Genomic DNA, 13765 nt, shown 5'->3' with positions numbered 1-13765 from the left:
TATATGCATTTGCAGCATACGCCTTATGTTCCATGAAAAACGTTCAGTGAATGCGTCGACCGACTGCAATCCCATCAATAGTCTCGAAGGCCGCCTTCCGGGATTGCTTGCGGTTTCTTTCGTGAGCTGTAGGCGAGTGTACTGTCCTACTGGGCGCTGAGTTGTTAGGTGAGGAGGATGTAGAGCGCAAGTATTGCTCTGGTGCCCACAAAATCAAACAGAGCAGCGTCATGTAGAAAGGCGGTTTCGCTTCTTCGTCCGGCAAGCTCGAAATCCGACGATCACAATGCACTATGTGCGCCCTATTTGCATGGGCTGATATAAGGCTGTTATGCAAAACTTTTTCGCCATGGCCTATTTTCACGCTACGCGATATTCATGTCTATATTGAAAATTGCAGAGAAAAAAATATATTGTAAAGCGCGAAGGTTCCAAATTTTCAAATGGCGAATGCTTACTCGTACTTGATAATTCGAATTAATTAAATACTGTTTTTACGGAACTATCGTAATCGAATCCAATGGGCTATAAAATTTTCTAATACTTCCCGCATAATTTTCAGGAGGTATGAATAAGGCTGTTATGGAATTTCTCTTCGATGACGGATGGAAAAAGCAGCGTTCGTACTATCCAGCAGCAATCAGTAGGCCAGATGTGAAAGGTCGAGTAATTCTACATGGTTCATTCATGTTAGTGTTCACAATGCTTGTACATGACCTCTTAATACTAGACCTTACAAAAGTTCAGAAACCTTGTCTTGAAGACAGATCTCTGAGGTCATGGCCAATATGTCGTAGCATCTGTTTCACATACTCAATGTTTGCTCTGTTTCGTTATTGATAAGGAAAGGTAACTTTCTAAACGTTCCACGTAATTCTAATAGGTTAATACACTAAATTTGTGCTGCGGCGCTTTAATTGAGATTCGCGCTATTAGACAACTAAAACCAACTCCACATTCCCCGCTGTTTCTCGCAGTGTTTCCCACCATTGCTCGTTTTGTAGGATTAATCGCAAGTGTAGCGAACATCAGTCCAAATATTCGATTCGTATTCTTTTCGGTAAGGTAAAATACTATTCGCAGTACCCTGCACAACATCATAAAAAAAAAAGAAGAAGAAAAAGACTACAGCATAGATGGATATAGCTAATTGAACTGTGAAAACAGATCGCATCGCCAAGGTCGGCTTGAAGAGGTCCCTCCTAAGTCCTGTTTCCGGCTTCATAAGTTATTGATTCCTCTCGTTAAATGCAGGCTTCCATGTGTCCGAAAGGCTGAGGCTCGCGCCAGAAGAGCTTCGAATGTCGCGCCCTTGAATGACGTCCCGAGCAAGGCGCTCACGGGCAGGCCGGTTTCACGCTTGCCCAAACTGGGCTGCTGCGAGAGTAGAAAAAAGGAGGAGGTGAGAGGATGGTCTACTTTCGGCGCCCGCCACTTTCATCGACCGGCGCTGCGGTCGGAAACACGACGCTCCACCGAACGCATGCGCGGACGCGGGGCAAGCGTCCCGGGCGCTTTTTTTGATAGCTGTTTACTTTCTTTTAGAGAGGCGAGTGAAGGGGAAACGGAGGAGGTTTGTTGTCGTTGGGCAGCGGTTCGGTGCGGCCGCTTCACTGCTGTGGTTAGCCTTCTCGGCCGGTGTGTCGTCGTTGCAGGTTTCCTTGTAGGGCGCTTTAAGGCGAGGCCTGTCCTTCGCGTCTGTGAAACACCGCACATGGGTTCAAGAACGTCGTCAGCTACGCGCGTAGTTCTCAACGGATATGACCGCTGGATGCAGCGAGGACCGAGCGGCAAGACAGCGCTTCGGAGCAGTGCCAGCACTTGAGCCGGCCGGGACGCTCTCGTACTGTTTCCATCATTAGCGCCTCGGCGCTTTGGGAGAACACGCTGTTGTCAGGCCGGCCGCTTCGCCTCAGCGTGCGGTCTGTTTTCGCTCAAGTTTCGGCTTCGCGCGTGGAACTGATGTACTATTCGCCCTGCCGCACTCTCGGGTGCCGCCGGACCAAGTGAAACGTTCGACAATCAGGACTTTAAGAACTCGCTGTGATTGTGTTTAGCTCTGAGCGTGCTTCTGCTCGAATCGACACTGAGTCGCAATGTTGCACGTGAAACAAGTTTTCGTGGCCCTTCTCGTCAACCTAGCATCGACCTGCGTTGCCGGATCTGGCGATGCGTTCCGCACCAAGGTGCCGCCGGGAACTATCGGTATGTGCTTGTTTTTCTTTTGTCAACCTTCGGCGCCTTCCATTTGCGCCTCTCAGCGCGGTGTCGTTCGATGACCGATGCAAGGTCTAATGCAGCCTGCTATGAACGAAGCACTTTACCTGATATTTATCTCCGCTGGGGAGTACGTGAGAAAAGTCCTACATTTAGTTTGGTTAGCTCAGAAGTGCAAGCGTGGCGTTGCCTTTATTGTTTTCCTGCAGTAGCTATCTACCCCGGGAGGCAAGTGGCGTGCGTTCTGGGCACCGCGTGTAACAAAAGTTTTTGCTGTTATTATTATTATTATTATTTTTTTTATTTTTTTGCTGTTCACGCTGCGCTCAGTTAAAATACGAAAGACGTAGCACAATCCGGGTTGCGGAGTATGGACGCTCCACCGTCGCACTGCAAAGAACCGGAAATATGCCAGTATTTCTCGTTCGGTCGTAATGCCATTTGTTCATTTGTTGTACCTTTAACGTACACACACCCGCAAAATACGCTTGTGATACTAGATTTACTAGATCAAACAGTAAATTTGCACTGTATTGGACGGTGGGTCGGATATGTGCTGCGAGGAAACAATTCGAAGCTCGTTGTTCTTGTCAATCAAACGAATTCGGTAGCCGCGCAAGTTATGTCAATATTTATCGTGATCTTTTTCACCGATATTTTCACCAACCTAGAAGCGTTTCATTGTATTCTGTTTTGCTTTTGCGCGCGTTTATTTCAGCCTAGTATCATATCTACTGGGGGTCATGCAGTGTTTTCTGGGAGAAATTAATTTCAAGCTTAAGTCTATGGGATAAACGTAGACATCAGCATTCATTAAGACCCTGAAACAGACTTGATTTTTATTCTTGCAAATTTTGGGATTGCTCTTAAAGAAATATTCGAGAAAATGCGCTTCATATTATTTGTAACATTTATGGGAATGAAAAATTTCCTAACGTTACATACCACTGTTCTTTACAACTTTATGATGCCAGTTTATTCATGCAAGTCTGTGTTATAGCGTTCATGGGCATTGTTTGAGCAGATTTCAGTCCTATTTTTACTGCATTTACTCACACTACAGCATTTTTGTCATTGCAGAGTTGGACCTCCTCAAGATGCTGAACATCAGTACGCTGCACAAGGGGGTCGGCCGCACTACTGGTCCCATCCAAAGTCTTCCAGCATGGAGACTCTTCTCGGGCTTGAATGCAGTCCAGATACCGTTGGAGCCTGAGTCAAGCTTCAGGAACCACTTAGCCAATAGTGGGGCCTTGTCTGCTATCTTTGTTACCCGGCCCAACCGACACAGCGTCGCCACATTGTTCAGCATCCACCTGCCTGGAAAGATGTCGCCACTAGTGAGGGTCGCCATTAATTTCAGGACCCGTCGCTTTGTGCTTTCGTACACTGTGCCAGACTCCATCGACACTTCCTTGTCAGATGAAGACACAGAGAAGGTGGCAGGCAGGCGGGACTTTGACGTTGCTGACGAAATCAGTGAAATGGACGGTGTTGAGCAGACAGGTGATGATGGAGATGAAGCCTTCCACTTGAACTCTGCTGATGTACGGCACGTCAAGTTCAAGCTGGCTTCGTCTAGGGCATTGAAGAAGTCTCACGGATGGACTTGGATTGGCGTCACCTTGACACCAGAAAAAGTTACTTTGTACGAGAACTGTGAGAAACCATTTGAGATAGAGTTGGTGCAGTCTCCCTTACTGAGGTTTCCAAGTGATGCTTTGGTTTACTTCCGTCAAGAACCTGGCTTGAAGAGGAAGTTTGTGGTGAGTGTGTTCATAAATTTATTTATTTTGAACAGCTGATTGGGGACTGCTAGTTGTAGATATAGTTGAGCTACAAAGGCAAGACGGATCCACATGAAGTAAGCATGCTTAAGGAATTTCAATACATTTTATTACTCAAGCAAAGCTTGAAAGGGTAAATTTTAATGTTAGTAGCTAGGGTAAGTGGTCACATTTTAGTTTGCAAATAAAAGCGTTGCCATTCTATAAACTTTATTTCTATGAGCGGTGGGAAGGCTCGCAGCATTCAGGTATTACTTATTTTAAACTATGTATTAGGAGTGATTGGTCTTTTCACTATACCCTCTTTAGTGAGCTGTCAGAGTTACTATTAGATTATTCCTACCAAATACTTCAGAACATGGTTGGGTAGTTGGTAGAACTTTACTCTGCCGTTACTTTTTTTTTTCATTGTAAATGATGTCCGTATTTACATTTTGCACAAAATTGCGCAGTGTTCGGCAATATTGTGGTCAAGAATAATTGCTCCATTTAGTAATTTTACAACTGTCATGCTGTTTCATTCTGATTAGTAAAAGGCTCACATATCCTGTGAGACATGAGAGGATGTCATAGCATCTCTCCTTAAAGAAATATTTGCAGGGCTTAATTAATAGCTGTATGTTTGATAATAATACTCTTTAGTAGTTTAATTCTGTTTTTTATGCTTTTCATTGTATGTTGGTCAAAAACTTGAATAAAATAGTGCATCTTTCTTAAAGGATGAAAGGGCTGCTAGTTGGATTTGGCATGCACTTGGTATGAAGCATTGAAGTTCTTGGTATTCTTGTTATTGTATATTGTTGTGTCCACCATGGCTTTGCGACGAACGTTCTGCTGAGATGATCACCATACTCTGTCCTAAAGAATGGAATCGCTTACACATTTCAATAACTAGAAGAGGCATAGGCCTTCTCCTCAGTAGCTGTCTCCCGAGTGTCAAGGCGTGACAGTAAAATCGAGCCGTTAAAAACATCCATTTCTGTTGATAGCGGGAGTTTTCATTTCATGGCATCGTTTATTTCTCATTTGACTGTGGAAAGAACCCAAAGTGTGTTTCAGACACTAAGTTAAAGAACAGGTTCTTGTGAAGCACATTCTTGAGCACGATTAGCTTTCTATATTTAGTAAGAACCACTTATTTAGGGAGGTATAAAATTCTGGTGTTTATCCTGATGAAACCTGTTTATTCGAGATTTATTTATTTGTGGCCATCGAGGGTAATTGTAGTCGAATGCATATGCTAGCTGAAACCAGGTGGTGCGGTTTTACTTTTGCCTAGCGCATGTTCAGAGCTTGGAACTTTTCTCTTGTGCCATCATTCATTCTCTGTGACAGTGCATCCATCATTGCTGAATGTTCTGAAGATTGATTGTGGCTTTTGCTCTGGGATGCGTTTTTCCATTTGCGCAGGGCTCTGTGCAAGTTGCTCGCCTCTACAGTAACCGCATAACATCACGGCCATGGCAATGCACTGGCACGGGCATAGCAAGTATCGACAAATGAAGTTGGTAGCTCACGTTACCTTGTCGCAGACTTTTCTTCGTGACGCTTGAGACTGCATTGGGGTCTGCCAGTTATGAGGCTCCTCTTTCCAATTTCTGTGGATCTGAAAGTATTTAAGTTGTCTTTTAAATGCAGCATTTGACTAGGATTTTAAAATTGTGCTGTTAGGGAAGGAGAATAAACTGTTTGACATTTTCCAAGCTTCATTAATAATGTGTGCCTAGACCATCACTTAGATTAACTGGGCACAACTGAAGAAGCTGATGCTGGACTAAGATGTGGTGTGCCAAGGAGTGCACAGCAGTATTTTCATTGTCGCACGCACTCCAGAAACTGTACAGAATTGATGTGGTAACAATTCCACTGGACAGTATTGCAACTTTAGATGAAACATGCCAGCAGTTCATTTAATGGGAGTTTCTTGCCATTATAAATATCCTAGTCTTGAGATAAATTAAATGAGCATTTAGGCACAGGCACACATTATTTTTTTTCAAATGCTTAGAATGCAAACATATACTATATGTTGGAACGTGGGTGCCTTTAACTGGTGTTCATATTGTAACAGTGTCATAGAGTCGATAACAGGGATGTATGACACACAATTTTTCATTGTGATATTCCTTCCTACTGCCTGAGTTTTTTTTGCTTGGTTTGGACGTGCTTGAATGATGTCTCCGTACTGACTGCTCATTGGCATGGCAAGCATCTAGATTGGCAGACAGAAGTAAGTGGAACGAGCAGAGTGTAATTAAGTTTGTGAAGTATATCCCCTATTTCCAGCATTAGTTCTTCATTCTCCTACAGCTGTAAACCCAGCCAGGTGCTTTTTATTTTTGCTGGTCTTTTGAATGCTTCCTCTCCTTTACCTCTTTGAGCGAATCTCTGGACGCAAGCATCTCGGATGCTATGCTCACTGCTGTTTATGATTTAGGCCTCAACAAATAGAGATAGAACATGTTCATTACCGGTGTTTGAGATGATGAGTCTACCATTGTAAGGGACCCTGAAAGGAAAAGCGATTTCATGTTGAGTGACTTGAATGTATTTCCACTGACTGCCCAACCAGCAGCTATTGACATTTACTGTTGCAGTACTCTATGTGCACTGGCATTTGGGCTGTTTGTAGGCAGTGATGACTTTCCGTTCTTGCGTTTCATTGTATTTTTGTCTGTCTAGCCTATTCTTTATGCTGAAGTAGGCGCACACATTAGCTGTTGCATAAAACTGCATTTACCTTCATACCTAGAGCAGCTGCCCTGCTTATTGTCAAAGTAGTTCCTTGGTATTTAGTCGCTATTTTGGGTGCAGATGAACTTTAATTTAGACTGCTCATTGTTGTAGCAATCTTTTAAAACTTGGGGCTCTTATCTGACAAAGCTGATCACGCACATTGTAGTAGTTATGTGACCTCGTGGTCACAAATGATGCAGCTTATCAGTGCATATTTTAGGCACACAAGTTTTGCTACTTAGTGTTTCTGGCAGCTGCATAGTATGGGTTTTCTCTTTTTTTTTTTCTTTTTTTATTTGCCACATGACTGAGCCCACCATGAACTCAATTCCCTGCTTTTTTTTTAAACCAAGAAGAGAATGTTCTCTTGCGAGCTGTGAGCAGTTGTCTTTTTCACAAAGCACCAGCGGCCTGCTGCAGTTTGGCCACGCTTATAGTTGGATTGTTGTGTCACGGGGACACTTTGAAGCACAATTCAAAGTATACCAAGGAACCATCTTGTGTACTTGCTTCAAGAGCCAATGTATTGAAGTTGTGTTGAGTATATGTGGCAGCCTTCTGGCATTTTCTGGGGCATGCGTGTGTGAACAAGCGGATTCCTGTTTGAAGGGGAATTGTGTACAGTACTGCAGGAACATAGTCTGGATAGCTAAATGCATGGTGGGTTTTCATATTGAGGAGGTTTTGCTTTCCCCATATTTTAAACTGCATGCCAGATAGATAATAGCCCAGAGTCTGAGTCATCTCCTTTTGCCTCACATATCCAGCAAGCATGCAACTTCCTATGTTGTCATAATAATTTTATACGAAAGTCTAAAGAACAGTGGGTGCGACAACTGGGCTTGTCCAGCATAAGTCGGTCTTTTTAATTTTTTTTGTTTCAACATGTGTGGGCTTACGTTGTTATCTTAGTGGACAAAACATGCAAGTGTGTGATGTTCCGTTATTTATGAGGACCTGTCAAGTAGCAGCCAAATGTTATTGTTTCCAGGTAGTTTGAATGCTAATCCATTAGTTGCTAGTGACATTATCCTACGTGCTGGTCAGGGCACTGTCGAAAGGCTCTGGCAAATAGAACTTCGCATGTTTATACGGTTTATAATCTTTCTCTGGCTATAGCTTTCAGCCAAAGACGATAGTCAGACAGAGAGCTGCATTAGAAGGTGTGTGTTGTGCCAGTTTGTACAAATGATGTTTTCAGCTTGGGGTCCGCTTGTTTAGAAGTGATAGCACAACTGTGTGGTGTTTGGAGTGGCACTGCTGAGCTACCATATTCTTCTGCACTTGTGTTGTATATACATATCTACATCTCAAGGCCAACAATGAAACTGACCTGGTTCACGTAGGGTGTGGGTATTCTCCTGGCAATTCTCATTTTCTCCCTCGTGAATATGCAACGCATGTATGGCAAGAGGAGCGATTGTTGGAGTGATAATAAAACAACGTACTCATCACCACTGATTGAGACTCCACTTGTGTTTTTCTTCTATTCGAGTTAAACAGAAGGTTTTAGCTTACTCTGATTTATTTAGCACGCAGGTTGTCTCGATATAATTGGGCTTGGTCAGTTTGCATCGAGGACATCTTTTTCCTGTACGTTTCAGCTAAATGTATAAAAATTTCAAGCCTTTCCAAAAAAACTCATTTGTGAGAGGAAAGTTATGTAGGAAAAGTTTGGTTCCATGCATATTTAGAGCGTCATTACTTGAATTAGGATAAAGTGACTGCTTTACTATTGGAACCTTTAGTGTAGTGCAACTTTTTTTGTGATGGAGCATCACTGTCAGCCGGAAAAACACGATTATATAAGGTGTGTTTCGTCTGTGGATTTGGCCTTGCCGCCATTTGTCCACTGATTTCTTCAAATGCGTATTAACTATGGTGCAGCCTTATACTCGGCTTCCCTTGGTGTTGGACCTGGGAGAGAAACCTGTACCTTCAAATCCCGTGACTTAGCTTGAGCAGCTCAGCGAGGCAGATTTCGGCCACTGGAGGATAGGAGTTCTGTAGATGACAGAGGAATTTGCGGGGCGAGATAAGTGCTCCCAGCTGAAAAAAAATATGGCCGATTTGAATGGTTAATCAAATACGAAGTAGGGGTGGGGCGTAGCACCGCTTATTACCACACACATCGTCGATTTACACTCTTCAATATCTTCCCTCAGCTCACTCAAGAGGTGGTCAGCAGTCACAAAGATAGAGCCGACGGTTGCGCTTCCAAAACACACAAACCTAAGGCCCAAACATTCCGATCGCTGCCCTTCGTCGGTTGCGCGCAGGCGGCGGTTTCAAAGGGACGTGTGTCCAGGCGTCTTCCCTACAAGATACCGACAGCAGCTCCCTCTCGCATTCTCCCCAGCCCGTGTTTCGCCGCGATTTGTGGCCTCCGCTGTCTCAAACCGAGATACAGATCAGTTAGTGCCGAACCCACAACCCCTGCGCTTACGCTGTGCTTTTTAACTGCTATGGTTTGCCTCCTTCGCGGCACGGTCGAAGCGAGAATCAGAACGGGCCGAACCGGGCGTCGCCCGTTTCCATGTGTTCCTATACCACTTCCGAAGAGCAGCCGCCTGCGCGACCATCATAAATAGACTCGTGTCAAGCTGCCACTTGACCTTGGCGGCCCCTTCGGAATCTCCCCCGCGACAGTGGACCCGCGGTGAACACTTCGTTTCTGGGAAAAGGCCGCAAACTTACCTCCCCCTTTGAATGGGAATTCTTCGGAGCCGACGAAGCTGATCTATGCTCGTCCGCTGTCAGCTCGCTGCCACCTTTACGTGCACTTGAGCGTCCAAACGGCCGCGTCTCCGCCGACTGTCGATTAATGGGCATCCGGCTTTCTGGTTCTGCCTTCGTAACCGTTGTGCCTAGCACGTCGAGCACGGCGAACCTGCGCCGCAGTGTCAGATGGTCCGGTTTCATCCATTGCGTCAGAAAGCAACACGCTTGTGCAAGGCTGCCCAGCGACGGCCGCCACTTCCGCATTTGACACACCCCTCTCTCATTGTCTTACTCTCTAACTGGGTGCATCATGCGGTCGCTCCGCCCCCTGAATGTTAAGTCGCATGATGCGGGCGTCGCCGCTTTCCCTTCCTCATCTTCAAGTTCAGGGAGAGATGGATGGAAGAGAGAGAGAGAGCGGCTTCAACTACAACTCTGCGGCCGCTCCACCTCCTCAATGCTGAGCCGCGAGATGGGCGCGTATAGCTACCTTCTCTTTCTCCACTCCAAGTTCACGAAGAGACACAGAGTGAGCGGCTTCGGACAGACATCGGCGAAATCCGTGATTGCGGCTAGTAGTGCTACGCAATAAAAAAAAAAGACTGCCCTTAGTGAAAGTAAAACCCACCTCGTACTGAAGCCGACGCGGGCTCTTCTGTGACTTTCAGTTTGAGACCACTGAACTGGCTAGTTCAGTTTCACCCGCTATATAAAAAAAATAGATACTACTGAAATGCCGATTTTTCCATACGAAACATTCAGCGTCACGATTGCATTGCGTTTGTGTGTCTGCGCACTTTATGCTTAATTTAAGGCGGATTCAGTAACTTTGCCACGTGCCTCGTCGGAAGATGCTGATACTGGAAGGTCGAAGTGTGTACAGATGGTAGTGCGGCCCTCGGAGCGCCTAAATCATACGGAACGCAGAGGGAAACTATCTGAAACATAGGCAGCATATACCGATAATTTGTGTCATCGCGTCGCATTTGTTCCGTGTGGAGGCGTGTTGTGAAAGGGGGCAGTTCCTGGCCCTATGGGGTTGGGACGGTAGGTCAACGCCGCTTGCGGCGGGGCCTATCCAGCCACCGAAGTTTTATCTGTTGTAGGCCGTCATTGCACCCGCCACCGCTTAGGTGATGGAGGACGGCTGTTGTTGCGGCTCGCGGCTTTCTCTCCCTCTTCTGTTTCTTCTCTATTTTCTCCTTTCCGCATGAGGTAGCGGATGTGGCTCAGCTACAGAGCTAGTAGCAGGCCCGTGCATTTTCGTTTCCTTCTTCCTACAGCCACAACAACATTTGTTCCGTATGTATGGCGCACGCGGAAAAGTTTTACTGTTGGTTTATTTTGACTTTGCGTTTGTATTGAATGGCGCTTTTCCGAAGAAACATCGCCCCGAACAAGGTAGCATAAATCGAAGCTCAAGCTCAAGGTTTGCTAATAGTCGCCGGCTTGCACGTTTAGCATCCCAGTTAAAACCGCTTGCTGAGAATTGTTCCTTTCGACCATTTATGATTTTCGCCTGGCGTACCTTACACCTGTGCCTTTCTCGCTCTGTTCGGCCTGACTGTAAATATTGCCTGCATTTTGGAAAATTTCAGAGTAGAAAAACAGGTAAAACTGGTCATGCCGGCATCATCTGTTATTTCCAAGTAAAATGAAACCAATAATTCGGGTGTGTTATTAGAAAACTTCCGATTCCCAATGGGCTGAGAAAAATATGCCTCTTATTTACACCTCCAAAGGGCATTTGGAGTACCAGCTGTTTGTGGAGCCTCAATAAGGGAAACTATACGGTGCCCGATAAATTTACGCGAGGCCTGTCTGTCGGACAAGGAGAATGTTGGAACACCTTCTTTCTTAACTGTTGCAAGCCGGTTCCGCATACAGAGCAGTTCATTGAACAATCTGGCGATGCCCAGTTAGCTTCCTTTAGGAAGGCGGACATCATGCACGAAATAGAGCTAAACAATTACGTGGCTAATTAAATAAAATGCGACTTCTCGTTTACAGGGATTAATGTCTCAAAACGAACCAGGAGCTCCGGTGTTGATGAGGGCTCCGGAAATTGCAGCCGCCTAGGGTTCTTAGTAATGGACACTGCACAGTACAAGGGTGGCATGGTCTTCGTCTCCATCGAAAAAAGCTTAAGTATAATTATTTCATTTGGAAAGGGAAGGCCGTAAACATTTAAAATGAGTTGTTTTTTTCTTTTTGGAAACGATGTTCGGAGTGTCGAAGAGCAAAAATAGTGTTGGCTTTTCCGCATGTCACAGTAACAATGCTGTGGATATCACGGTGTATGTGTTGTCAAAGAATAAATAAACGGCTCCTATATCTCTGCGTATTAAAAATGCGAAAAACAAAATTTTGTAAATGCGCACCGCAGTAAAGCTAATTCTCATATTTCTATTTTTGATGTAAGTTATTCGATACATACGTTGTCAACAAAAAATATTTAAACTCCGGGCCCACCTTCAGTGTTGACGCCGTTCAGTTTCGCCATATATATTACCTTGCCAATACCGAAAGGTCAATGAAGAAAGGTTCATGGTTAACTTTGAAAATTCTTCTAGTTGTTAGCCTATTTTATAGAATATGCTCACCTTCTTTCGCAGTCCACAAGCACACATCACGCGGGCATACCTTCATTCATAATTTTAGAAAATCCGAACGTAGAAAAAACCTTTGTTTAATAGCACATAATCCTAATCCCACGCATTTCGTTTCAGAATCCCGCATATTACGCTAGTTTGATTTTGACTCGTTCATAATAGATTCACGGGCATGTAGCAAAAAGTTTAAAGTGTATTTATTATTCCAATTTTCTTTTCACGCCCTAGTCCTTCAATTTCTATGCTGCTAATTTTCTATTCAGGGGTAGTATTTCCTTTTGCAACCAGGGCTTTAAACAGGGCCGTTCTTACGTTGTCTATACGGCATGTGCTATGGTTGCAAGGGCAAGTTGCAAAGCTGAGCAAGACATGATATAGGAGCTCAGAAATGCACGCGCATGTTAAAGCAAAATATAGTCTAAAGTTCTTCATGCAGGAATAGTCTTAATAAAAAAAAGTCGAAAATTGCGATTTGTTATGATCACTGAAAAAATCTTAAAAAAGTTCAGTAAGATAAATGCAGAGAACTCCAACTCTTAGTTATATCTCATTGTAGTGTTATTTCGGACTATCTCATTCTATCAGTATACTACCTTGTTTCCTCAGTTTTCAGTTTCTCTTGAAAACTTTCCCTTGTTAGACATTTATACTGTGTCATCTTACCGAGTCCCTTCAAAAGCGGACTGGGCCAATTTGTTGAGAAAATTTAGTTACCAGACAAACGCTCGCATAACGGGCACAAGTTCGAAATCCGAGAAAATGGTGGTGATCAAGGTGCCCCACAGTGCCATTTTGCGCATCGTAATAGGCGTGAATGACCTCCAGGTTGTTTAAAGTAATGTGGCTAAGCAGAATGTTCAATTGGGCAAGTTGGTAGACGTTCATAATTGTAAAACAGCGCTAACAACAGTAGACAAGAAGGAGAAAGATACCTTTTGGTTTGGTTTTATCAACTTCAGTGTGACGAAAAATGTACTGTCGTTCCTTTAAAGGCGCCAGGTATTGAAAACTTAGTTGAGAGTCACCGCTCGTCCCATGTCTTTCTCGTTCTCGTCTACCATTGTTCGCGCTGTTTTACAATTATTAAAGTATTTTGTTAGCAAGCATGGGCGCTAAATGTAATGAAGGCCGGAAACGTCCATGATCGTTGAACCCTACTTGTTTGTCCCAATCATCACTTTGAGTACTAAACCCAATGTCCATGATCGTTGAACCCTCCTTGTTTGTCCCAATCATCACTTTGAGTACTAAACCCAACGTCCATGATCGTTGAACCCTCCTTGTTTGTTCCAATCATCACTTTGAGTACTAAACCCAATATCCATGATCGTTGAACCCTTCTTGTTTGTCCCAATCATCACTTTGAGTACTAAACCCAATGTCCATGATCGTTGAACCCTCCTTGTTCGTCCAATCATCACTTTGAGTACTAAACCCAATGTCCATGATCGTCGAACCCTCCTTGTTTGTTCCAATCACCACTTTGAGTCCTAAACCCAATGTCCATGATTGTTGAACCATCCTTGTTTGTCCCAATCATCACTTTGAGTACTAAACCCAATGTCCATGATCGTTGAACCCTCCTTGTTTGTTCCAATCATCACTTTGAGTACTAAACCCAATGTCCATGATCGTTGAACCCTCCTTGTTTGTCCCAATCATCACTTTGAGCACTAAACCCAATGTCCATGA

The 13765-nt window shown here is 44.3% G+C and overlaps 1 protein-coding gene across 1 annotated transcript; it reads left to right on the top strand.

Moving 5' to 3' along the window:
• The first annotated feature begins 1515 nt into the window (after positions 1 to 1515).
• Positions 1516 to 8201, top strand: LOC146173913 (uncharacterized). The gene is made up of 3 exons (XM_084584144.1): positions 1516 to 2205; positions 3298 to 3983; positions 5415 to 8201. The coding sequence occupies exons 1-3, from the start codon at positions 2097 to 2099 to the stop codon at positions 5505 to 5507; spliced, it is 888 nt and encodes a 295-aa protein (XP_084440270.1). The 5' UTR covers positions 1516 to 2096; the 3' UTR covers positions 5508 to 8201.
• Positions 8202 to 13765: the final 5564 nt, after the last annotated feature.

Source organism: Amblyomma maculatum, chromosome 11 (genome assembly GCF_055883805.1).
Source record: "Amblyomma maculatum isolate TAMU_Amacu chromosome 11, ASM5588380v1, whole genome shotgun sequence".
Classification (NCBI taxonomy): domain Eukaryota; kingdom Metazoa; phylum Arthropoda; class Arachnida; order Ixodida; family Ixodidae; genus Amblyomma; species Amblyomma maculatum.
The sequence above is the reverse complement of the archived record's forward strand: the minus strand, read 5'-3'. Positions and strand labels throughout refer to the sequence as shown.

Bases quoted from the DNA above. Each gene is read 5' to 3' on its own strand.
- LOC146173913 (XM_084584144.1), top strand. From the start codon at position 2,097: ATGTTGCACGTGAAACAAGTTTTCGTGGCCCTTCTCGTCAACCTAGCA. The intron at 2,206-3,297 runs GTATGTGCTTGT...TTGTCATTGCAG, and splicing joins GGTGCCGCCGGGAACTATCG to AGTTGGACCTCCTCAAGATG. The intron at 3,984-5,414 runs GTGAGTGTGTTC...CCATTTGCGCAG, and splicing joins GCTTGAAGAGGAAGTTTGTG to GGCTCTGTGCAAGTTGCTCG.